Below are 27127 nucleotides of genomic sequence, written 5' to 3'. Positions count from 1 at the left end.
TACATTTTGATCTATTTATTGACTGTTTGCATATCACACTTGCAGCACGCCTGCAAATCAAATCGCATGACTTCTTTTCCCCTGCAGTGGGAAAGAAGCAGAAACTGGTCATGCATAAGATATTACATGCTGTCACACCAAGTATGTTGTTCTTTTGGTTCTTGAACACCTTCACAAATACAAGAATGCAAACCCAACTGAGCTTTAACTATATTTTGTTACTTGTGGAATTTAGCAGCTTAAAGGATTTTAACCAAGTTAACCCACTATTTTGTCATTAGCTTTTTTTTTTAGCGATGCAAGTCAGACAATCTTGGTGACTTTTTGTAGTAAAAGATGCGTGGGGATACAAAAAAGGTCCAAACACTCACTTGGAAAACAAAGTCTGGAACAATATTTGGGAAATTAAAGGAAAAACCCTAATAATTTAAAAGCCACAGTGGCCCCTTCTGCCTTTGTTAGGGAAATAGTCTAAGTTGGCAGCAAAACTAAGTTTGGGACTTTTCAGCAACTAGTGATTTTTGAGTGCTCAACTTGAAACACCTAAGGAAACTAGGATTCAGGAAGTAGTGAGCACTCACCCTCTGGAAATCAGGGCCCTTTAACATGTTTGTACTTGGACACCCAGAATCACTAGTTGCTGCCCACTCCCCCTAGGCTCAGTGTAGGGGAAAAAAGCTACCTGCAAAAAGTAGTTAATAGAATTGGTCTATTTTACCAAAAAATCAGTAGGTTACTTAGCATGACTTCTAAAAGAAGTTTAAATGTTTTTAGATAAATATAAACGTTTGAAATATATAGCAGTAAGTCCACTATCTGTACAAGGTAACAATGTGCTAAAAGCCCCAACTCCCATTGAAATGAATAAGGGTTGAAGGAGCTCAGGACCTCCCAGGATTTAGGCCTGTCCAAATGCGGCTCTTCAAAAAATGTTGAGTCACTGGAGTAAATCAATGTATAGTAACACGGATTTACCTGAATCTCTTCCTGGAAAGAATCAGATTTGCCTCACAGTACATATTGGGCCAAGTTGTACTCTCAGCTGAGTTAGACTGGTGTCAGTGCAGTTACTCCAGTTTAACTCAGAAGAGAATGTAACCTGTAAACTTTGATCCTGGGAAAAACTAGAGCAAGGAGGTGAGAAGTAGAAATACAGAGGAGAACAAGCCTATGACTTACTTCAGGCTGATGTGGAATTTCTGGAAAGTGTCTTGTGCTGCAATACTCAATAAGTTGTTTCAGCGCTGGACCCCTGATTTCTTATAACCCGTTAGCGGGCACGTTACACAGCTTTATGGCTAAGTACCATATACTTGTTACTTAGCTGCAGCGTAAAACTGGTTCAGATACTTTGATATAACAAGTTGCTGCTGTTGCTTCACCTTCATATAGTGCAGCCATTGTGGCTTTCACATCAAGATGGTGATGACAGTGAATAAATTCAATCCAGTTATCTACTTGCTACCATCTTCTGTGCCAAGAATTGAATATGCTTCAGTGCATGAAGGAACTTTACAACCAGCTCCCTGAATATATATTCTAGCTGTGCTGTCCATGTCACTAGAGTTAAAATAGATCAGTAGTTCCATTATAACTTCATATTAGGGATTTATAACTGCCATAAACATATGCAGGGCTAAAACTTTTGCAGACAGGTCTTGGGGCCAATTTTCCTATTATAGAACACAACCCCAAATGTACAGGACTATTAACCACTTGGATGCTATTTTGTAGTACTATAGCAACTTGAGTTTTCTAAAATGCATTTTAGAAGCCTGTAGCCAAGTGTGCCTTAAGCTATTTTGGTACTGAGATTTATTTTTTGAAGTACAAGGTCTGATCCAGAGCCCACTGATGTCAATGGAAAGACTGTCATTGACTTCAATAGAGTTTGGATCAGGCCCATAGCCATAAAGGCCCTGAAATAGAGCCAACTAAACTCAATGGAAATGTTTTCATTGACTTCAGTGGAGTTTGGTGTAGTCCCTGTGTTAAGATTTGCAAGCTGGCTTTCGAGTATATACAGTAGCTTTGGAACTAAAACCCTGGATCCATAACACTCCTGATGGGGGAGCTTTGAAATCCAGATCTGAGTCTGAACCTACCTACATTTTGGGATATTGGGATACACTGGCCAAATTTTGCTCCAATTTACATATATGCAAATCTGAAGTATCACCACTGAAGGCAATTAATTGAAACCAATGTAACTGAGAGAAGAATATGTGTCAGTGTTTTTACTTGGCCAGTGATTGAAATTGGCTTGGGCTGTGCCCTCTGTGTGAACCTACAGCCAGGGATTAGTTTCAAGCTCTCGTGGTTCAGCATGGATTGGGGCCCTCTCTTGTTAACCTGTCTTAATACACACAATTACATCAACATCTGCTGTTTCTTGCTATGAACTCATATGAGACAACAAGGTCATTCTGCCATTAGCTCCCAGTACATATGTGCACATACCAATGAAAATGGACCTCTAAATATCCATTTTAAAAATGTGGAAGTCAATCTGGTCCATCCAGTACATGTGTTTTAGGACTTCCTAGAACCTTCCCATAGAAATCAAGTACAAACAAGGCTCTATTTTAATATGGTCCATAATAAATTGACAAAAGCCAGGAAGGTGCTTACTTTAGTGCTGTAAATTTGCAGAGTACTGTAAACTGGAAACTGAGCCAAAGAAATAAGTTGTCTTCATCAGAGCGCATGCACTGCAATGACCCAAGCTGGCATAGTACAGAACAACAGAATACTGAGACTGAAGAATGGGAAAGTTTAACAGAGTCCCTTGTAGTATCACATTAACATTTACGAATTTAACTTCAACACCCTTGTGGAATACAAAAATCTTACTCCCTCTCTTACAGAAGAAAGAACTGAGGCACAAAGATGCAGCAAGTTGCTCCAAGTCTCACACACACAGTGGCAGAGCTCAGAACTGAAATCAGCTATCCCAAGTTAAAGCACTAGACTTAGGTTGCAAGACCATCACGCTTTCTTAGCTTAGAAGTTCCTGGCTTTTGTCAGTTTGTCACAGCTTACATTCAATAACAACAACAACAACAACAAACATTTTGCAAAATACACACTGTTGTACGTAGTTTCCATGTCCTTGTCTTAAAACTTCAGTTGTGGTTGTCTGGCTATTTTAGAGAGGAGCTCAAGTTGCAGAGCTTGATTCCCCAGTAGCATAGGCTATTCATGTCTGGGATTTTGGTTCAATACATGAGAAAGAGAAGATCCAGCTGCATAGTTCCATCTGAATCTGGACTTTAGGGTCAAGCTCCTCTCTAGTGATTTTGCTTGCTACACAGGGGGAAACTTCCTCCAAAAAGCAAGGAAGACAATGAACGGAAGTAATGCAAGCACAGAAGAGACTCAGTGAAGAACAATTGTTAATGTTAAATACAAACATCAGTGCAAACCACACAGAGGGCTTTTTTATTTGTTAGTACTTTCATATTTTCTCTAAAGTGGTCATAAAAGCTGAAATTTTAAAGGCAGGCTTAGTCACAACCTTTGGCCAAAAATGTAATCAACTTTAAAGATGTAAATTCACATATGGAATCTGCATTTGGTGGCGTTTCCATTGGTCCTACATATAAGCTTGCACACTGCTTTGTCTGTGTGTAGGATCAGTGTCCATTAAAATCAACAGAAAGGACCTACACATGCTTCCTTCTTTTTTACATTTTTTTTCCTGCACTGTGCTTGTTTTAAAAAGGCCCAGATTCCAAAATTGTTGCATTTTTGGGGTAAAAGGCTTGCTTAGCATGCTTAAATGCCTTGAAGTTGGAACTGTGTTTTTTTTTAAAACCTATAAATCTGTGTGCCTAAAGGCCAGCACCTAAATCTATATTTAAGCACCTAAATAAGTGGCCTGATTTTCAAAGTTGGTGAGCACCACAGCTTCCCTTGATTTCAGTGAGATTTTTAAATAGTCAGCACCTCTGAAAATCAGGCTCCCCTTATTTAAATACCTAAAACCAAAAAACTGTTAACTGAAAATTGTGGCCTTGGTACCTAATGTTATGTACCCAAACTTGAAAAATTTGACCAATAAGTTTGAGGAACACTGATTTTCTTGTGGAGAACTGCTCAGTGTTCATTCATCATGGTTGCAATTGATGTCGCATCTGACTCTACAACTGATTAGTTTTTAATGGCGCGACAAGGTAGATGAGTTAATATCTTTTATTGGACCAACTTCTGCTGGTGAGAGAATCAAGTGTTTGAATCACACAGAGCTGCTCTTCAGGTCTGGGAAAGGTATTCTGAGCATCAAAAATTTAAATTCATTACTCAGCTAGACACTAAAAATCATGGACTGAACAGAGACACTGGATTTATGGCTTATTACAACAGTCTGTAACTCACTAACCCACCCTTTTTGCAGAGGTGTTAATGGGCCACTCTGCCTCAAATGGTCCCTTAGCATATGTGCTAACTATTTATGAAAAACAATCTCTTCCACCTTGCATTTTGCTGTGATGCTGGGAGTACCTTTCCCACCAGAGCTAAAGAAGAGCTCTGTGTGGCTCAATAGCTTGTCTCCCTCACCAACAGAAGTTGGTCCAGTGAAAGACACTACCTCACCCACCTTGTGTCTCTAATATCCTGCATACAACAGTGTTTAATAAGAATTTAGCAAATTGCTATGCTGGACAAGGCTAATCAGCTATTAACCAAGTAGTTAGTGAGACGCTACTTCTTGCAACAGAAGTGCTATGACATAATCTTGAACAAATGAAATTAGATAGCCTAAAAGTGCACAACTTTTTTGTTTTTGAAGCAGTGAGCTTTAGATTGACTGTTCTGTGCCTTCTAGAGAGGACTCACTTTCTTCACAGGTTTTCAGCAAGCCACTTTATGTAGCTGTCCCTGGTCCGATGTCCTGAAGAGAAATTGGTAGGCCAAATAGTAAAGATCATGCAGCCATGAAAGCAGTCATCAAAGTGATCAAGTGTGACCTCCACACCTGCGCTCTCCAACCGTTTGGCATACATTATTCCATCATCTCTCAGGACATCATTCTCGCAAGTCAGGATGTAGGTCTTTGGCTGAAGCTGGAAAATTTCTTTTTCTGCTAGCAGTGGAGCTGCGCGTATGTCAAGTAGTGCAGGTATTTCCTGGATGATTTCGGCCTTCCCTGTGGGTTGTATCACAGGTTTGTAATTCTTTTTGAACATTGAAGGCAGGAGAGAAGTCCAGTTCAGATGTCCCCTGAAATAAACAGCCTGGCTTACGTCCAGGGAAGTGTGGTTGTTGATCAGCATTGAGGGGGCAAAGTCGTAGTTACCATTGAAATAGTCTATCCAAAACTTCACCATGACGAAGCGAGGAAGAACAGGCATGTCAGTGTTCTGCTGGTATGAAGGAGTGTTAAAGTCCAATGCCTGAAGGACTGGATAGATTAAAGCCTGCAGCTTCAGTTTGTTGGTCACACTGTCATCTAGACTAAGCTGTAGGAAAAACACAGGACAGAATCCAGACTGTAAAAAAGCGGCCACTGCTTATGCTGTGTCTGATCCTACATCATTGGTTCCACTGAAAGGAGTTACAGTTCATTCCCCACAAGAGGAGAGAAACCACCATTTGGTGTTTTATGGACAAATGCTCTGCTGGTGTAACTCCGCTGCAGAGAATTTTGTTCTTAGTCTGGAATCTTAACAGTCTAGACGAGATTCTGTTCTCACCTGCACTGCTTTTACACCAGTGATTTCAGTAGAATCACAGCTGATTCACACCAGTTTAAGTGAGAATAAGGCCATGTCTACACTAGCAAGCTTATAGCAGCACAGCTGTACTGATGCAGCTCTATGCAGATGGGAGAGAGCTTTTCTGTTGACATAATAAAACCACCTCAATGAACGGCAGTAGCTATGTTGGCAGAAGAAGCTCTCCCGCCGACATAGCCCTGTGCACTTATGCCGGCAAAACTTACATTGCTCAGGGGTATGTGTTTTTCATGCCCCCGAGCAACGTAGTTTTGCCAGTATAAGTGGTAGTGTAGATATAATGTAAGACATGCCATTACCAAAATAGGGATGCTCTTCTGGGTGTTAGTCCTAAAGAACTGACCTGCTTTGGTAACTGCCCCTTATTGATTGATTAACAGTATCTGCCCCTTATTAAGGCCCCAGGCTGCCTTAAAAATTCCAATCAGATCAAATTCAGACTAATTTAAATTAGAAATACATATGGTACAAATAGCAGGGAAAACAGATTTTCCCTACAAGTGAATTCTAACTCTTCTCTTAAATTGTCTTCCTGTCAGGAAAAAATGCCATTTCATTAAAAAACATTATTTCCCCTTCATTTGTATTAAACAAAATAAGATCATTTTCAAAGACGGGCAGCTGCAAAAATTGCTTATTCACAAAATAGGGAACTGAATTTATGAATTATGCATTTATGTGCCCAGATAGCCACTTATGCAGGCAAATAAAGGATTCACTAGCACAATGGGTAAAGGTTTATATTAATTATTATTATTATATTATTAAGTTGGTACCTAAATTGCACTTTTAAAATCTGGCCCATAACAACTTATAAAAGCAGTAAGACATTCTAGCGCTGCTTGATTCAGAAATAATTGACAGGTCTCACTTATGTTTTGCAGTTGGCTTTTACTGTGGACCACTACCAGTCTAGCTCTAAAGCTAGTCTGTCACTTTGTGATGATGCAGCACAAATAATCTGTCTACCCATGTGCACTGCTGGAATATGGACTTTTATTGTGATAGATACAGACAGTGGATGTTACCTGCTGGCACACAGCCGCAGCCAAATTTCCTCCTGCGCTATCACCAGAAATTGCAATTCGACCTGGGTCAACTGAGTATTTAGCTAGGATGTCAGACCGCAGAAAATACTTAGTTGCACGTAAAGTATCGTAGAATTGCTCAGGGAAATGAACCTCTGGTACCAGCCTGTACCTACAAAAGAAGAAAGAGGCTTATGTAGGATAATCATTATACATAGAAAATGTACCTTGCTAGCAGGACTATTATGTGCTATCAGGTGGATAGTATAATGCAAAAATAACTTAGTTTAAATATTATGGTTGAAATATGAAACATTTAACACTTAAACAATATTTAACTGCCTACATGTTATTATTACAACTCTAATTCTGAAAGAGTGATGCAAACCCACTCAATATGAATAAATTAGGAAATTGTTAAGTGGAACTTTTATGTTATCTCCCAATAGAGGCTCTCAAAATGTGAGGATTCATTCATTAATGTTTTTATCACAACACCTGTAAAAAAGCAGGTGGTAATATCTGCTCAGTGTGGAGGCTGAATACTCTGCTTAGCCCACATGGGTAAGGGTAAGCCAGATGTCCCCAACAGAATAAGGATACAAAATCAAAGTTATGGAGTTCCCTGTCCCCTGCATTTGTAATCACAGTTGGTGGACACTGCAGTGGAAACATTTAACACAGCTACAGCATATGCAACATGAAATGAATGTGGGCTAGGAATAATAGCTCTTATCTACTGGCTTTCATCAAAAGATCTCAAAGTGCTTTACAAAGGAAGTCTGTATCTTTATCCCCATTTTACAGTGGGGGAAACTCAGGCACGAGTTCAATGACTTGCCCAAGAGCATCCAGCAGGCCAATGGCTGCGCCAAGAATAGAATGCAGCTCTCCTGTATCCCAGTGCAATGTTGTATCTGCTAGGCCTCCTTGGTCTTCAAAAAACAGTAGCAGATGAATGATTTTTTGGCCATTACTTAAACCCTTGGTGGGTCTCAGGGTTTCTCTAGAGCTGTGTAAATACCATTGACCCAAACTGAAATTTGGGACAGAGGGAGAGGATTTTTGATGAATCAGGATGCAAAGTTAAAAGTTTTTTCAGTATCTTGAAAGCTTTCTCAGGACAGGAAAACTGTTCCCCATATACCTGAAATGTTCAGCTTAATTTAATAGAATCATAAGAACATAAGAACAGCCGTACAGGGTAAGACCAAAGGTCCATCTAGCCCAGTATCTGTCTACCGACAGTGGCCAATGCCAGGTGCCCCATGGGGAGTGAACCTAACAGGCAATGATCAAGTGATCTCTCTCCTGCCATCCATCTCCATCCTCTGACAAACAGAGGCTAGGGACACCATTCCTTACCCATCCTGGCTAATAGCCATTTATGGACTTAGCCACCATGAATTTATCCAGTTCTCTTTTAAACGCTCTTATAGTCCTAGCCTTCACAACCTCCTCAGGTAAGGAGTTCCACAAGTTGACTGTGCGCTGCGTGAAGAAGAACTTCCTTTTATTTGTTTTAAACCTGCTGCCTATCAAAGAGATGTAGGGCTGGCAGGGACTCGAGATGTCATCAAGTCCATCCCTCTGCGCTGAGACAGATTAAATATACCATCCCTAACAGGTGTGTGTCGAACCTGTTCTTAAAAACCTCCAATGATGGGAATTCCACAACTTCCCTTGCCATCAGCCCATCAGAGGCAACAGAAAAGCTACCCTTTTGTTCAGTGTTCACAGCAGGAGAAGAGTCTGGTTTCTTGTATTTTCCCTGTTAGGATTGTTGTGAGCATCTGGCCATTCTGAGCAATCATTTCAGATCAGTTTGCAGCCGAGGCAGAAGTCAGCATTTGTTGTCTCCTAACTTGTGAGCCAAATTGGAATGGTGGTATTATGTGCAACAAGCTTGTAAGTCAAACCTGTGCCAGTAGGCAGGGTTGTAATATAAATGTGTCTCACTGCACTGGTTGGAAATGTAATGTTTCCTGACATTTTAGACCCGCAGAAAAAAAAACTGTCAACTCCTCCACTCAGGAAGCTAACAGGATAGCCTTGGACATTGTTTCCTAAAGTTGTGGCTTTTACAGAAAACACTCTCAGAAAGATCTCTTAATCAGTCAGCCTTTTGTTCTCTCTCCCCAAAGTGATCTATTGTATTTAAAAATCTCACAGGCCTTGCAAACTTGGTTTTGTTCCTGGAGTGGTCTTTGGCTGATACTGCAAGCAGGATGCTGCTTGGAAGCTACACCCTCCTCAACACTGGGGTACCAGGAGTCTGGCCGGTGGGTAGACGTGGGGTTGTGATGACCCCTTCTCTGTTGTGGGATTAATTTGAGGCTTGCAAGTCAGGCTGAGTCTTTTGACCATGCTTTTTCCATGAAAGTCCCCCTACTGTCAGATGGGCAGCTGATTAAAAAGCACCTTCAAAACTTGCTCCCTTATTTATCATGCCAGCCTGGCAACAGCAACACATGCCCTTGTGTCTAATAATAATAATAATAACTAACTCTTATATAGTGCTTTTCATCAGTGGATCTCAAAGTGCTTTACAAAGGTCAGTATCATTATCCCCATCTTACAGATAGGGAAACTGAGGCATAAAGAGGTGCGATAACTTACCTATGGTCACCCAGCAGGCTAATGGCACAGCCAGACATAGAATCCAGGTCTCCTGAGTTCCAGTCTGCTGCTCTATCCACTAGGCAACACTACCTCAGTAGGCTGTTTTTGCAATTCTTATTCTCTTAAACCTGGTATAGTTTAGTATGTAAAGGTGTGGTGTTAGAATGTTAGCTAACATGTGCTAACCAAAATGACAGGCCTCAACTCTACCAGCTTAGCTTACATTAGAGGCAGTGTGTCTTGTCTACACTAGCTAACAACACCCTTAACTTTCAGCCTGCTTAGGATGCAACTTTTATATCTGCTCACTGATATGATCTCACTGATCTTGCCCTGTGGGGTTTATTGAATATAATGTGGTGAATTGACTAACACTCTTAAATGCTATTTCCTGTATCTAATATAAGAATTGATTCACCCTGAAGCACACGCCTTTCCATAAAACCAACAACATACTAGAGCATACTCCTATATTCTACTGACAGACTGTTTTGCATCCAACAGAAATTATATGCGCAAAATAAATTTCAGGCATAATATTGAGATTAATAAGAAGTTTTTCAGATTCTTAAAACTATTTAGGCTTTAGAAAGCAATCTGTGTATTACATCAGATAAAGTAAGATATGATAGGCCTTTGGGAATCCCCTGTGCAACTGGATAACAGATTGGGTATGCAACATTCAAGTGAGAAAATGTGCAATTAAACTAATGAGAAATCAAATTAGACTGCACTGAGTACAAAAGACTTGATTGACAGAGATAATGGTTGGGTAGAGAAGACAAACAGCTCACCAAAACAGGCAGAATTACAGCATCATAAACAAGAAAAGGAATAATAAGGGACATTTCAATATTGTGATAGCCACTTGTCTGCAATGGCTAACATCTTGCTCATTTATTTTTCTGTTTATTAGAGGAGACAATTAAAAGGAGCTGGAAACAGCTACATTTAAATTATATTGGAATGAATGTTATACCAGTAAAATTAATTCTGCATAATGAGTCTGTAATTTGATCACGAGAATTGGCAAATAATCTCATTAATTCAGTCTTCTGTCAACTTTAATATTTTCATTTACAAAAGAAAAGTGCTTAATGCAACCACTCAAATTTTCCTCTTCTGGTTTATTACAGTGGCCCATTAATGTACTTAGCAACTTAGAGAGTTGTTAAACTAACTGAGGAGACTCCATAAGGTAAAGAGAAGGCCTGAATTCGCCACTGCCTTCCAGCTTGTGTAGTGATTTGCACTCGTGCAAAGTGTGTGGCAGTTATCAGGTGAGGCACACATACTGGCACAGTAATCTCTACAGTTGTGTTTAATACCATCACCTCAGTGAGGACTCTGCCATCACAATATTTTATTATGATTGATCACAGAAAAACCTGTTGGTAAGAAACCTGACCGCTGTGAACATACCTTTTATGCTATTACCCTTTATAATTCTCAAGTTACATACATTTTGCCCTTAGATATTTACACTTGACTGATCTAGTCTGCCTTTCAATCTGTCTGCTCAGTTCCTTATATTCTTTCCTACATTCTTTTATCTCCAAGCTGTTCTCTTTCACTCTGCACCGTTTTTCCACTAGCTCAAGCACCTACCCCATGGAGCAGTCTGACAGTGACATTTCAGAGTGTGTGCTTTGGTGGTTTTGAGCATAACAGTTTTCATTTTACCTCCCTTTGTTGGGATTGTTCTTCTTCACCTGTGCCAATGACTCAAACTCATTCTGGACTGAAGTTATATAATGGTCGTTGATTTCGGATAAGTCCAAATGTTGAATGTCTTAGGTTTAAGTTTTAATTTTGTTTCAGGCTAACAGCTGATGGTCTGACACAGTCTGCACTCAGGAAAGTCTATGTTCATTGTGTACTTGATCTCCAGTATAGCTGTATCATTACATAGTTGATTTGGTTCTTTGTGATACCGTCAGGTAACCTCCATGTGTGGACAGAAAAAGACTAATGCCTATGTTAGAAATATTATTTGAGAGCAGCAGATTCTGATGTCAGAAATCAATACATGCAAACTTATGTACTTTGCTCACATTAGGCGTAGAGATGGCAATAACCTTGAGAAAGTTATTATGGAAGGAATGGTGGAAGGTCATTGTAGCAGGGGATGACAAGTGAGGAAATGGATGGTGTGCAGCAGATCACTGTAAGGTCAGCATGAAGTTAGCAATGGATTGTGAGGACTTCCAAAAATTCTGTTCTGATGTCGCCAGTATTCAGACACGAATAAATGGATGTACTTACTTTAAGTATTCCGGTGAGGTTAGATCAATGTATCAAATGTCTCTTTGTGGAGGAGAGGGCACAAACTGCATGTTTTAGTTAAGCAACAGTGGTAAAAATCAGCTGCCACTTGAAGTTCTATGCCATACTTTAATACAACTTAAACGCTGGTTTCTAAAAGGACCAGAAGTATCCTTAGCTCAGATCTGCCGCACAAATCTCAATCTCCTGCTGGGAAGCACAATCCCAGTGACCACTGAGAGAGACAACAGTCCCACCCACTGACTGGAGAGATTGAGGGATAGGTATTTCTCTCTTCCTTCAAAGGGTGAGGGGGTTTGTGTGTGTATATAGAAAGTGTGTTTGTATTGTGATCTCGATCCTGCAAGCACTGATGCACATGAGTTACCGACTTATCTGAGTAAACCCACAGTTTTTAATAGGACTACTCGTATGCATGTGTTAGCAAGACTGTGGCTTTTTAGTTCCAGTTAAAGTGGCTCCCCCTCACTCCCTTTTTACTATCTACTTTTAAATGTCCTGTACAATTGAGGGTGCCATTATCTCTTATACACCTCTACCTCGCTATAACGTGATCCGATATAACACAAATTCGGATATAACGCGGTAAAGCAGCGCTCCGGGGCGGCGAGGCTGCACACTCTGGGTAGATCAAAGCAAGTTCGATATAATGTGGTTTCATCTATAATGTGGTAAGATTTTTTGGCTCCTGAGGACAGCGTTATATCGGGGTAGAGGTGTTTTAGAAAAGTATTCAGATACCATTCTAATCCACTGTCATTGAGAAGGACACAACATATCAAGTCCTGCTAAAAAGACTTTTTTCAAATGAAAACCTTTTAAACAAGTGATGACAAAGAAAAGATCACTTAACTCATTCATAATGATCTATATTTCTAAATGATTTTGTTGATTACTCACTCAATTGAGACAATTACAGCATTCAGAGATTCTGCCATGATCCTGCAGAGATTGTTATAGAAGCTTGTTCCTGGGAATAAGAGGACCAAATGTTAGTGAAAGACAGTACATTTTGTTAATATGCATATTGTACACAGCTGTTCATATCTTTAGTTTCATAAGAAAAATAGCAAGCACTTATATTCAATCCTGTAAAAAAACAAAACAAAAAAACCCCTGACATTATAATTCTCATTATACTCATTATTATCAGTAAATCTTTATGCAAATGTAAAGAAATGGAATGGAATGCAGTCAGTGTATAACAGCAGGTACCATGATGTAGTGGAATGAACACAGTTTGTGTCTTAGCAGTTTGTGCACTCTCTTCCTGCCTTTGCCATCAGCTTGTTGTGTGACTTCGGGCAAGTCACTTCACCTCTCTGCTTCAGTTTCACTTACCGCTACATAACTGCATTGGGCTATTCTGAGGATTAGTGTCTGAGAAATGCTATTTTTGTGCAAGTCATTGTATATGTCAGGGGTAGGCAACCTATGGCACGCATGCCGAAGGCGGCACGTGAGCTGATTTTCAGTGGCACTCACACTGCCCGGGTCCTGGCCACCGAAACGGGGGGTTCTGCATTTTAATTTAATTTTAAATGAAGCTTCTTAAACATTTTAAAAACCTTATTTACTTTACATACAACAATAGTTTAGTTATATATTATAGACTTACAGAAAGAGACCTTCTAAAAACGTTAAAATGTATTATTGGCACACGAAACCTTAAATAAGAGTGAATAAATGAAGACTCGGCACACCACTTCTGAAAGGTTGCCGAACCCTGGTATATGTGGCCATTATAGTATGCTTGCTGGACTCGAAACTTTCAGTTTCTACTCAAGGTAGTAGTCCTATTAAAGTCAATGGGACTGTTCACCTGAGTCAGAGCAGCAGGTTCAAAGCCATCCTATTTCTCAGGGTACTCATTTTCTTTACTTCTATGCCTCTGCAGTTACTGAATAGATATTTCATGGTGGTGGAGAATATAACAATATATTAAGCATCTCTTTAAAGTACGCAGTCTTGCGATTTAATATTTAGCAGTGATATTTCTGCCACTAATGTTTACATCTTAAACTGCAATAATGAGTTTAGAGTTAGTGATCTGAGTGAAGCACAGTAATTCTGAAGCATACATTCTGCCCCGTGGGAGTGCTATGCAAGTTACTACAGAACCAGTGCAGCCGACCAAGGTCTAACATCACTAACAGCTGCCTATGACAGGTCTTCCTGACGGGTCTTGTGACCAGCCCTGCACTGGGCCACCAGGGGTGGACCAATCATTGTGGCCCAGGAGGCCATGCCCCCTCTTCCCTGCTGCACATGCTCCAAGTGGAGAACTAGCTAAAAGGAGGCAGCTCGGACTGGGGGGGGTTGAATGCTGCTGACTCCTGCAGAGGTACCTGCAGTGCCCCTGGGGGTTAAAGCCCAGGGACTGGGACTACCTGCCAGATGAGCCACCGGCTGTGGAAACCACCGTGGAAGCCGAGCCACCACCCGTGGAGGAAGCTGCCTAAACTATGCCCCAACCTAGAGAGACAAGGCCTACAGACTGATTATTAGCTTGCCTTGCCCTGCCCTGGGGCTGCAGCCTGTTTGCTGCTTTGCCCTGCCCTGCCCTGCCCTGCCCAGGGGGATAATTCCCCAGTCTCTTTGATTGTTTGCTGCCCCAGGAGGCTGTCGGGCTATAGACTAATTGCTTACTTTGCCCCATGCAGGGGCTGCAGCCTGCTTGCTGCTTCACCCTGACCAGGAAGCTAATTCCACAGACAGATTGATTGTTTTGCTCATCAGAATCCACAGAATACCTGTTTAGGTGACCCAGTACTGGGTCGGGGGATGTAAGGCACTGGATTGCGGCGGCTCTGGTCAGCACCACCAACTGGGCCGTTAAAAATCCCGTCGGCTGTGCTACCCGGCTAAGGCAGGCTAGTCCCTACCTGTCCTGACACTGTGCTGCACCCCGGAAGCAACTAGCAGCAGGTCTGGCTCCTAGGCACGAGGGGGAAGGGGCATGGGACTTGCAGGCTGCCCCAAGCACTGGTTCCGGGCCAGTGGGAGCTGGGGAGGAGAGGTACCTGTGGGCAGAGCCACGCAGAGCCGCTTGCGCACCTCCGCTGATAAAGTATGCACTTGTTTTCTGTTTCAGGATTACTTCCCCCGCCCCCCGCTTTTTGGTGAGAGTTGGGACAGTTACTGTACTCCCAGGGTTCCAGCTCTCATTCGGTTCAGACATGTCTCGGAGAGCAAAACTCTCAGCTTCTGGGTGGAAGAACAGCTTTTAGTTACACTGAACCTGCTGTGATGAAAACACATCATAATCCACTCTAATTAATGACAGACACATACTTGCACTTGCCAAAGCCCATCCTCCTCCATGCATGTAAACGACACTGCGCTTTAGTGTTTCATCTTGCTTTGGAGAAGGTTCAAACACTCTGACTTCCACTCCATCAAAAAGGGCGTCTGTTATCTTAATGTGTTCAGAGGATGACGTCTCCAGCTTGTCAAAAGTACCAATCACATAATTCAGAACTCTCAAGTGATGGCTGAGTCTTAGACAGTGAACCAGGTTGCACTAGGGAGAAATTGAGGAGCAGGGGGTGGGAGAGAATCATTTGTTACTCACAGGCTGATCCTACTATGTTGCATTAAATATCCTTGCAATTTTCTTCAAAAGACAGTACCTGTAACTAGACAGGCAACAGCACTTAACACCCATGAGGGAATGATATCAAAGCCTTCCAAAGTTATATTGTGAGAAAACTGTGCCCCCCTAGAAATTCTCAGGGCATGTCCATACTACAAAAAGAGATCCACGGCAGTGAATCTCAAAGGCTGGGTCAACTGACTTGAGTTCCTGGGGCTTGCACTGCGGGTCTACAGATAGCAGTGTAGTTGTTTGGGTTTGGGTTGAAGGCTGAGCCCTGAAACTCAACGAAGGAGGTGGGTCTCAGAGGCTAGGCTCCAGCCCAATCATCTATGCTGCGTGACCCCAAGTCAGTTGACCTGGGATCTGAGACTTGCTGTCCCAGGTCCTTTTTTTTTTTTTTGGCAGTGTACACATACCCTTAGTTATCTTAATATATATTTTTAAAAAATAAAGCACTGTGAGCACTTGGAAGATCAAGCTGGCAGTGGGTTAGAACTGAGACACGCCTACTTGAAAAGCAGAGTTAGATTGAAAAAGAATCCTTAGGAGTGGGTCGCACCATAGCAGTGGTTCTCAACCTTTCCAGACTATTGTACCCCTTTCAGGAGTCTGATTTGTCTTGCATACCCCCAAGTTTCACCTCACTTAAAAACTACTTGCTTACAAAATCAGACATAAAAATACAAAAGTGTCATAGCATGCTATTCCTGAAAAATTGCTGACTTTCTCACTTTTACCATACAATTATAAAATAAATTAATTGGAATATAAATATTGTACTTACTATAGTATATAGAGCAGTATAAACAAGTCGTATGAAATTTTAGTTTGTACTGACTTCGCTAGGTCTTTTTATGTAGCCTGTTGTAAAATTAGGCAAATATGTAGATGAGTTGATGGACCACCTGAAAGACCTCTGCATACCCCCAAGGGTATGTGTACCCTGTACCCCTGATTGAGTACCACTGCACCATAGAACTCCCAGAAGTCGAACTCTACGCGTCGACCCGGCGGGTAAGTATAGACCTACCCTTAGAACTGCTGAACTGTGTCTCAATTTCTTCCAGTAGAGGGCAGTAATGCACATATACAGTAGTCATTTTGTTATATTATTACAGTTAATTTCTGCATTTCTCATAGTGTATTGGGAAAGTTTAGGTGTTAATAAAATTCCGTAACCACAAAGTTTTTTACACTTCCAGTGAAAATATGAACCCTAAAGATCCAAATTTTCTTCTACTGGTCTGAATTGCATCACCTAGTAAAGCCTGCCTTCCTTTCTTAAGCTGAAAGAGTGTGAGTAGCTCACTCAATTAAGGCCTGTGCCTCAGTTTACTCTTCCCTAAACTGACTGCAATAATACCTGCCTTGTAGGGACAGTGACTGTGAGGCTTGATTCATGTCTAAAAAGCTGTGAAATCCCTGGAGAAAAGGTGCCATAAATGTATTCTTCTTCTTGTGTATAAATGATTCATCCTGAAGTACAAATCTTTCCACTTTCAGTAAGTTTCTTCAAGGAAAAATCTCAGTTACTGAAAACAAGACTGAGAGCAGAGAGTTTGTGACTGAGAGGCAGGAATTGGTCTCAAGGGAACATGGTGGTGCTTGCTAATCAGTCCATCTGTGTTTTCTGACTGAATGTTTAGCCTCCTAGGATGAGATCAGAGCACTAGAAGCAGAGTGGGCTGGGAATTTATTTCCACCCACAGAGCCCTTTGTTGTGATGCAACAAGAAAACTAGCACGGCCTAATTTTTTACCTATATATGGGCTTCAGGGACGTCTATGCTGCAGTTGGGAGGGTGCTCTCAAGTGCGGATAGACTGCCATGCACTAGCTCTGCTTGAGCTAGCGAGCTAAAAAATAGCAGTGTGGCTGTGGCAGCACAGGCAGAAGCTCGGGCAAACCCACCCAACTGACTGGGGACCTAGTCAGGTGCCTACCCTGAGCTCCTGTCCATGGCCACACTGCTACTTTTAGTGCTCTAGCTTGACTAGAGCTAGAGCATGTCTGTTTACCTGGACTGGGAAGCACGTTCCCAGCTGCAGCGCAGACATACCCTCAGGATGCAATTCTGGTATCTGACTTCTTGTACTTTGTTTATGCATCTTGCCCAGAGAGGATAAAGGACCTACTACTACCAGCTAAGGGAGATCCCCTTCAGTGGAAAAGGTAGAGAACTGTTTCCCAGTGTACATATGATTTATATAGTAACTGTGCTTGCAGAGTATAATATTTTTTCCATGCATGCTGTGAAACAGGGTTGGGCAAACTTTTTGGCCCGAGGGCCACATTGCGGTTGCAAAACTGTATGGAGGGCTGGGTAGGGAAGGTTGTGCCTCCTCAAACAGCCTGGCCCCCATCCCCTATCTGCCGCCTCCCACTTTCCGCCCCCCTCAGAACCTCCGACCCATCCAACGCTCCCTGCTCCTTGTCCCCTAACTGCTCCCTCTTGGGACCCCCTGCCCCTAACCACCCCCTGGAACCCTACCTCCTATCCAACCTCCCTGCACCCAGTCCCCTGACTGCCCGACCCCATCCACACCCCTGCCCCCTGCCAGACCCCAGGGACCCCACGCCTATCCAACCACCCGTTCCCCATCCCCTGACTGCCCTCCACCCCATCCAACTTATCCCTGTCCCCTGACTGCCCCCAGGGACCCCCGCCCCTTATTTACCCCCCCCGGCCCACTTACCATGCCGCTGAGAGCAGCATGTCTAGCTGCCACACTGCCCGGCTGGAGCTAGACACGCTGCCGCTCTGCTCAGCAGGAGCACGCAGCTCCGTTGCCCAGAGCGCTGCCATGCGGCAGCGTAGCTGTGGGGGGGACGGGACAGCGGGAAGGGGCCCGGGACTAGCCTCCTCGGCTGGGAGCTCAGAGTGGTCATGCAGGCTGGATGTGGCCGGCGGGCCGTAGTTTGCCCACCTCTGCTGTGGAAGATCCAAGAGGGGATGGGGAAGGGACATATCAGGCCAAATCACCCAGTGCACTATGATAATGAGGCTACTAGTGGGCATTTAAAAAAAAAAAAAAAAAAGATGGGTTGGAGGTGAGGTCTTTCACTGTTTTGGAAGGCTGATCTCCTGTCCTGGCTGAGGATAAACCAGGGAGGAGTCTGAGCCCTTTTATAATTATTCCCAGCAAGTCAGAGTGTGGAGCTGGGAGGTAAGGGGACTGGTTACCAAAATCCATGGGAGCCTGATACCCAGTAACATTAGATAACGTGTCAGAAGTGATATTTTACTTTGTGACTTGATCATGGATACAATTTTCAAAAACACCGAAGTGACTTACGAGTCTAAGGGCTTGTCTGCTCACAAAAGTTTTACCTCTAACTATACTGGTGCAGCTGCCATTATACTGGTATAAAAGGTCTTTTATCTGGTATAGCTAATCCCGTATGGGAAGAGGGGTAAATTATGCTGGTATAAGACATCTTTATACCAGTAAGACTGCATCCACACTAGGGGTTGTACTGGTATAACTTTAAAAAAAATCACTAAAATAATCACTCCCCCTCACCTCCAATCAAAATAGTTATACCAGAATAAAAACTGGATGGAGACCATGTCTCACTGAAGGGGGAAAAAATTAAAAGTAATTTAGGCTCCAAAGTGCCATCTGGAAATGGGTTTTAAAACTACTAAGTGTTAATCTTTTGCTGCTTTTCCAATTCATTTTAAGGATGTGTATTTCACTGATGCTTAATAAAAAACAGTCATTTTTATTTACTACATCTCTGCACTGTTATTTTCCCTGGTCACTTTCCAATGGTAAGTGCAGGCTACCGTGTCAAAGCTTTCGGAGGATGGATAGTTTAACAGAAGCACACTATTCCCATAAACAGAGAGGTAAAGCCCATCTTTTTGTTCTGTATATGTACAGCACCTAGCACAATGGGGGCCTCGTCCATGACCAGGAATCTTTGGCGCTATGGTAATATAAATAATATTTCAGAGGAACTCCACTGAAAGAAAGATTTGTTGCATGACTGCAGATTCCTTGTCGTAGAGGTTTTATTTCTTTAGGGCCATAAATCTAATCTCCCACCTAGGGTACTTTACAAAATGAAGATCATCAATGTTCAGTACAAATACGAGGCATTAACATTAAACCAGCTGGTGTATAAAAAGCCCCTAAGCCACCTTCACTACATGTGCCTTTGGAAGGCAGGCTTTGAAGTATGCCTAATTTTATAAATCTCAGCTTCAATGGACCAAGGGGGGCAATCCACTTCCAAAGCTGAGAGGCACTGACAAAGGATGCCCTCCCAGCAGCCTGTTTAAACTGCGGCAGTATCATGCTGTGAAAGAGGTGGCTTCTCAGGAAGCCAGGTTCCAAAATGTTTATGGTTTTATTGACTGAACACCAGCTCTCTGTGTTTAAGAAAGCCCTCCCATTAAAAAGAATTCAAAGTATCAACCCAAACTCTGGAAATGCTGAATGCACAAGACAATTTGTATCTTTGAATTTCAGATCATGCTGTTCTCTATCTGTTCCTCCCATAGGAAAATCCAGTTCAAGGTTGAATGCAGGAGGGTTTCTCTCACACACGTTGTATTAGGGGAAAAGTAAGTCAATGTGGATCAAAGAACTACCCCAAGCTTCCTTTGAGGTTCAAAGGAGTTCAGTAAAGTTATGTAATGCTTTGACATCTAGCTGCACTGACTTCAGTGGAGTTGTGCTGATTTACACCAGCTGTGATCTGGCCCTTTGCGGGTCTTGTGGTGGTTCTGAGAGGATATTCTTTAGCCAAGGAAATCTTGCCCAGATTGTTCATTTTAGCTCACATTCTCTCTGGATAGGGAGCCCACATGTCCCATAGTCAGGGCATATCCCTGTTTTGTTTCACTGAAAATTGTTTTGCAAATCTGCAGCTGCTTGGCTACCTGCAGGTCTATCACATGCTGTCATCCTACCCTGCTCCCATGCAAGCCCCTGCAAGCCCCACCCATTACATGAGCGATGGAGCCAGCCCACTTCCACTTACTGAGTTAAACTGACTGTTGTCAAAAAACCAATCAAAGAGAAAAAGCCTACCAAGTTCACACGTTCCTGTCCATCAGGGTATAGAAAGAATGAACAATTTCTGTTAGACCCAGACACTCTTTTTGCCTTAATTGTGCTTAGTGCTTAGCTACCGAAGTGACAAGTGCATTAGAAATATCTTTGATATATGCAAAGATTGGTTATCACGTTATTATTGGTTATAATTTGTAGGGACTGAGAATGTGCTGGTTACTAACTGAGAAAATCTTGTCCCAAGGAATGTACAAACAAAATCTACGGTATATGGAATCATAGACTGGCTCTGGGCACTTCTGCTAGTTGCAAAGCTACTGGCAACTCAGTGTCTGCACAAGAACTCCCAATGTTGCTAGCACCTTTAGAGGTTAATTAATGGCTGGGCACTTAGGGTATGTGTACCCTGCAATTAAAAACCCACGGCTGGCTCATGCCAGCCAACTTGGGCTCGGGCTAACGGGCTGCTTAACTGCAGTGTAGACGTTCAGGCTTGGGCTGGAGCCCAGGCTCTAGGGTCCTATGAGGGTCCCAAAGCTCGGGCTGCCCAAGCCCTAACATCTACAGCACAATTAAACAGCTCTTTACCCCGAGCCCTGCGAGCCCGTGTCAACCGACATTGGCCAGCCCCGGGTGTCTAATTGCAGCGTAGACATACCCTTAGAAAACTTCTTTAGTGGAGGCAGGGCCACGGAGGGTGTTTGACAGGGTGGGGCACGCTTCCTGGCAAGCACCCAGCACAAATAGGAGCGGTGAGCATTTGTGTCTCCCTGAGTATAACAACTGTGGAGAGTTCACAAGACCCTGAGGCTATATATGAGTTTAATCATCTGAGGACAGACATCCTTGATTGATTGTGGAGAAATGTGCTAGGCACTTCCCCAAAGCATGTCACTTTTGCTCCCTACCTCCCTTTTTTTAATGACACTCCCAATGTCTGTCTTGTATTTCTGCATTGCTTCTACATGCCCTCTTTTTTTTATTAATCTTTCCTGTACCAAGGTCAAGTTTATTGACCTTATTCCATAGCCCTGCACAGGCTACAGTTTAACTGAGGGCGTGTCTACACTTACATTTTATAGCGCTCTAACTTGCTGGCTCAGGGGGGTGAAAAATCACCCCCCCTGAGCGCAGCAAGTCTGAGTGCTTTAAAGCGCTAGTGTAAACAGGCTCTCTCCCAGCGCTTGCGCGCGACCACACTCACACTTCAAAATGCGGCTGCGGGAGCGTTCCCGTGACAGCGCTTTGAAGTTTCCAGTGTAGCCATGCCGAGTTTGTAACCAGTTAGGGGCATCGTTGGCTCTAAACGTGAGTTGTGCTCACATCCCGTGTGTTTACAACTTGATTGGTATCTGGATTTCCCCACCAGGAAGTTTGCTAATACAGAGGGGAGCATTAGACTGGCATAATGGTTCTACATTGCTCCCTGCTTCAGAGCCCCTATATTAGGCTCTTGCTGGGATGAGTTGGAGGAGGAAGGGGTTGTGGCAAGAACAATCATACTTCAGCTGTTCTGAGCTACGGATAGGTGGGGAGCATTGCAGCTCAGTCATAAACTAGAGCACCCCTGTAGTTTACACCAAGGTCTGAACCAAACACCATCCCAGGAATCAAAAGCTGTAGCTTAGCATCGGGGTCACAGCCTGCTGGCATGTTTGTCTTCAGCACAGTTACTTTGCTGTGTTGGCACAAGAACTTGCCAATGTTTGTGTAACCAGTTTGACTGGTCCTCCTTCAACAGAGCTCTTTGTGGTAGCACCCTAAAGCAGATTGCCACATGTGCAGCTGATGACATATCCTCTGGGCACTCTCACCTGGCAAGGCAGATTAGGATAGCTGCCCATAATTTCCTAGAATGAACATCCTAAAAAAACACCTCATGGTTAATCAGACTGACAGGTGTACATACCAGAAAAGCTGCTGTGTGGACATAAACTGACCCATTTTCTTGTACCCACCATGCCTGTAACATGCAGCAGAATCTTGGTTGTAGTGTGGACAAGGCTTTATTCTTTATACTTTCCCTTCTTTCTCCCAGGCTTTTGGTTCTCGTATTTACTTTGACTCTCTCTTGTCTCTTGGTTTCTTTTTCACTTTCTCCTCTGATCTCCCTCACCTTCAATCTGTTCCCCCTTTCCTCTCCCATTCTCTGCCACACTCCTATTCCTACTCACTATCCCACCATGGTGGTGTCTCCCCACATGCCAGGAATATGCTGACAATTGAAAGGGAGAGAGATACAGAAACACACACACACACTGACCTACCACAATCCCGTGCTCTGACACGAGGGCAGTGAAATCACAGACTCAGGCAAAGGTCAGGTCAGTCACAGCTTGCCTGTGACTTTTTTTCCCCACAGCTGCCACCGTTTTAAGCACTGTGTTGACTCTACTGATACACACATTCATGCCCTCTGAGCTCAACAGTTTTGCAACATACTGTATCCTGAATGTACCCCTTGGCAGCATGTCTGCTGAGCAGTGCAGGCCAGCTAAAACATATCAGCTCAGTGCCCTGCTTCCTTCACTGCCTCTCTAGCTGCTACACGGTCAAATCTGAGGTCCTTTGATGACTGTCAAAGCCCCAGTGAGATGGGGCATGATTGTCTCCGGGACCGTACATGCACCTGACTATGCTGCTCATTTGGAACCATGTAGCTCTCCACTATGGGCTGATTCAAAGCTTGCTGAAGTCAAGCTTTGGATCAGGCTCCACATGAGTGAAACTTGGGGCAGTGGGGGACTAAGCGCCTTCTTGGCTGCACATCCACAACTATGGAACTTCTTCCCTCAAGAGATCAGGACAACCCCAAATCTCATCACATTCATTAGTGAGTATTCACTGGGGCATTCTGCAGCAGGAAGACAACAGAAAAATAGCACTTCTATTTCAGCCTCTAGCTCAGTCATAACACATGGAAGTATGAATCTGTGTTTTGGTTTGGCCACATTCCAACTAGATAAAGTCTTCAGCCTACCTAAACTTCATCTAAAATGAACCCACATTCTTCTTGATTTCCTGTCCTAAAATATTGTGGAGTGCTGCTGTGAACTGTAAAGCCGTTGCTATTTCTCATGTGAGAGAGGGTTGCACTTGAGTAATGAACGAAGCAATCGATATATATGGACTTGATCTTGTGAGATACTGAGCACTCTAGCCCTAATCCATTGATTTCAATAGGACGGTGGTTTCTCCTCAGAGCAGTGTGTCATAGTGAATGGAACACTGGACTGCAATTCAGGAGACAAGGGTGCTAGTCTCAACTCTGCCGTTGGCCTAATGGATGATGGTAGGAAAGTCCCTTCACCTCTCTTTGTGTCGGTATCCCCATCTGTAAAATGGGGATAATGTGACTGACTTCCTATGTCAAGCACTTTGAGATCTACTGATGATAAGAGGTAGCTGTCATTATTATTACTCATGTGCTTACGTTGCTTGTTCGGGGCCAGAGTGCTCAGCACCTTGCAGTATCAAGCCCTGGCTTGTAAAATACTTTAGGATCTTCTGGGCTAAAAGGCTGTATAGAAATGCAAGATATTGTGGTTATTACATTTTTAAACCAACGACAGGGACTTGCATTATGCATTGCTAGAGTTTATTAATATACTTAGAAAGTAAACTTTTTATTTCATTTCCATCCCAAAACTGTAATGTTTAACTGTCACACTGTCTTTATAAAGTTGTTTTAATAACAGGCCTTCAGAATAGTCGAGAGGACAGCTAGTTATTATATGATTGGAAGCAAGTGAAGTCAAGTTCATGCTCCTGGGAGAAAAAGTTACAAGAACTCCAGAGATTTTAAAATGGGAACATTTAGCCAGAAAAGTATTACTTCAGTCTGCCATCAAACCCCAATGGGATATTATTGTGATAAACAGTAACAAGCTGAAAACACATTCAGGAGAAGGAGAAAGTTCAGTGGTCACATTTAAAGAAACCTAAAACCAGTCAGTGTTTTAACAACCACTTTGGGAGGCAGAGGGAAATTTAGCCCTACTGAAAGTATCCTTTGTTGTGAAAACTGACTTTGAAAATAACTGCCATGGCTTGACTTTTATAGGTACCACTTCAGCTACTCACACCTTGAGTTTTTGGTCTTTCAGGCTCCCATTTTAAAGACATTCCCTCATTCCTGAGTTTATGCTGTCACTCAGCTTTGGAAAGCCTCCTAATTAATATCTGCCAAGCACCTTCTCTCTCTTTTGCTCCTTAAAACAAACTCTTGAAGGCTCAGCTGTACTGTGAGGTGTTCCATCTATGAAGATTACACTCTACTCCATATTTGTTCTGTATTGTACTCACTTGTTCCTTTCTTTAGAAAGTAAACTGCTGTGGGTGGGGACTGTTTGTTGTTTTACCCAGGGTGCAGTACCATGTACTTCTGCTGTTACATAAATAAATAATATGGTGGAGACATATGGTGTTTATACACTAGTAGTAACATATACACAAAGACTGATTAAATCAAGAGCAGATGTCTTTCTGGAAGATATGCTGTCATTCAACTTGAGGTTATGGGCATGATGCAGGAATTACAGGGTGAAATTCTATAGCCTATGTTATGTAGGAGGTTTAAGTAGATTATCATCACAGGCCCTTCTGGCCTTAAAAATCTATGCACTGATTATGGTGGATACTTACAATCCAACTGCTTCGGACACTCCTATAGGGAACAAATGAAGGGGCCCAAACATGTAAGGTGCTGAGTACCCTTAACTTCTATTGAAGAATGGAGCTATTTTGGAGCACTTGCATGTCATTTGGCCAATGCAACATGTCATCTATTACAAGGATGTGTGTGAAAAACAAGATTTATCAGTTCACCCCCCCACCCCGACTTATTAAAATGTCAGCCTTGGTCTCCACAGAAAAGCTGAGACACGTCCTTTAAATGTTTTTAAATTGCTATAAAATTGGTGTTTTAAAATGTGTTTTTCATGTATGCAGTTTTATAAAACGAAGCACTACTGGCAAAAATAGTTTTTTAAGAAGTGCCTCAGCGTATACTGCAGGGTAAAACCATGGTTGTTGATCAATCACTATAAAAAGATCAGACTGTACTAGCAGAAGAGGAATTAAATTTATGTAAAACCATTATGTGAAACGTTTTGTAACCTCTGGTCTGCATGATGTCACCATGCAGCCACCAGAACAAAATGTAAACTGGGGGAAAGGTTAGGGAGTCGCTGAAATGTTATTTGGAAAACACAGTATAACAAATACAGTGTACAAAGGTAGACTCCTCTTGTTTATCAGTGAAAGCCCAAATTCTAATTTGACTAGACTTGAAAGACTTTCCCTCTGCTTTCAATCTCTTGCACCCTACATTCTTCCTGGAATATGATGGGGAAAGTGCTAGGATGAAAACACTCAATTTGTTCCTAGTTTTAGGAAATGCAGAGAATGCAATATGGAATAAACTGTAAACAAAAGATCTCCATCATCTAGAGAGAAGGAAATACATTGCATCTGAAATCTCCAAAGCCTTATGCTTCTGGATCTGAGAGTGGGATTAAGTAAAGCAGAGATCAATAGCCCCTTCTGGTTATGGCATGCAGCAAATGCTGTAGGACACTGAGGTTAGCTGTCCTTCTTACCTGCCAGGAGTAGGGACTGACTACAAAATTACTTTCAGACTCTACAAGGGAGTCAGCCCATCACTTCCCACTGTCAAATGATTCAGGGGGTGGGGGTCCTAAGAAACTGAAAAGGGTTGGTTTTCTGCTGAGCAGTGGGAAGAGCCTTCGCTCCGAGCTGGCTCCCCAGTGTCACAAGGGCAGCCGCAGCCTCCTAAACAGGAAAAGGACCGACCTCATGCTTTTTAAATGGATTGACTCGTGGGGCATTTTCCTCCCAGCTGATGTACTATAAAAAGTGTGTGTGTGAGAGAGACACAGAGATCCGATTCTATTTCTAGATTCCCTGCCGAGAGTCCATCAGCCACCGCAACTACATTCAAGGGAGGAAAGGAGCTGGCACAAGGGGGTTTCTTTGGCATTTCTCATTCATTGAATGCAAAGCCCAGCAAGGGAGGAAGAGGGAGCGCTCGATGCTGTAAATCAACCAACCAATTCATCCAAGAGGTGCAGAGCCGTCAGACGGCAGAATTTATAGCGTATTAGCGTTGTACTTTAAAGAAATCAAGATCAGATACATTTGCAGAGCTAATTTCTGCCAACTCGCCCGGAGGCGCCTTGGCGGCAGCAGCTTCTGCAAAAGGCTGACGCGCCTCTCCTCTCTTAAAATCAACCCTCGGATACAAATGACATTTCCTCAGCTGATTACAACGGAGAGGAATACAAGGGGCGTGTGGGGGCGGCGAGGGAAGGCGAAGAGAGAATAAAATTGCATGGATCAAGCTTACCATTTGCTGGGTTGCCCTGAAAGTGGCATCCAGCAGCATGAGCTTCCAGGGATCCGACACTGTGCTGGGTAAGGGCAGGTACACATAATAGGCTGTCAAGGCTACCAACGCAGTCAGCAAAACAAAGGCTGATTTCATGCTGGACCGGTGCCGCCTTTGCTGTGTACAAGCACAGACAATGAAGCAAGTTTTTTTTTCCTGCCTCCTCACAAGTTTGCTGCAAGGTTGTAGCTCCCATTCAGGGGTTTCATAACCTTCGCAAGCCAATCAGAGGACGCGTAAAGAGGAAGTCTAGGCTTTTCCGTCCCCCTACATCTGTGTCCTTGCAATTGTTTTCGTTGCATCATGTTTCGGGCCTTATCTGAGCACAGAGACCTCTAGGGGACACTGTGATGCAGTGCACCACTCGCATCGGAATCCTATAGCCACATAGTGCACAGCCCGTAGGGGCACCGCACCGGGATC

General features: G+C 42.9%; 1 protein-coding gene across 1 annotated transcript; it reads right to left on the bottom strand.

Moving 5' to 3' along the window:
- On the bottom strand, positions 1–26948 carry NCEH1 (neutral cholesterol ester hydrolase 1). The gene is made up of 5 exons (XM_039489245.1): positions 26663–26948; positions 14969–15197; positions 12575–12644; positions 6767–6938; positions 1–5462 (listed from the first exon to the last, which is right to left on the bottom strand). Exons 1-5 carry the CDS (start codon positions 26798–26800, stop codon positions 4845–4847), a joined length of 1227 nt encoding a protein of 408 aa, XP_039345179.1. The 5' UTR covers positions 26801–26948; the 3' UTR covers positions 1–4844.
- Positions 26949–27127: the final 179 nt, after the last annotated feature.

This window comes from Mauremys reevesii, linkage group 9, assembly GCF_016161935.1.
Source record: "Mauremys reevesii isolate NIE-2019 linkage group 9, ASM1616193v1, whole genome shotgun sequence".
NCBI classification, from domain to species: Eukaryota; Metazoa; Chordata; order Testudines; family Geoemydidae; genus Mauremys; species Mauremys reevesii.
Note: the sequence above shows the minus strand (reverse complement) of the source record. Positions and strands in the feature narration are given on the sequence as shown.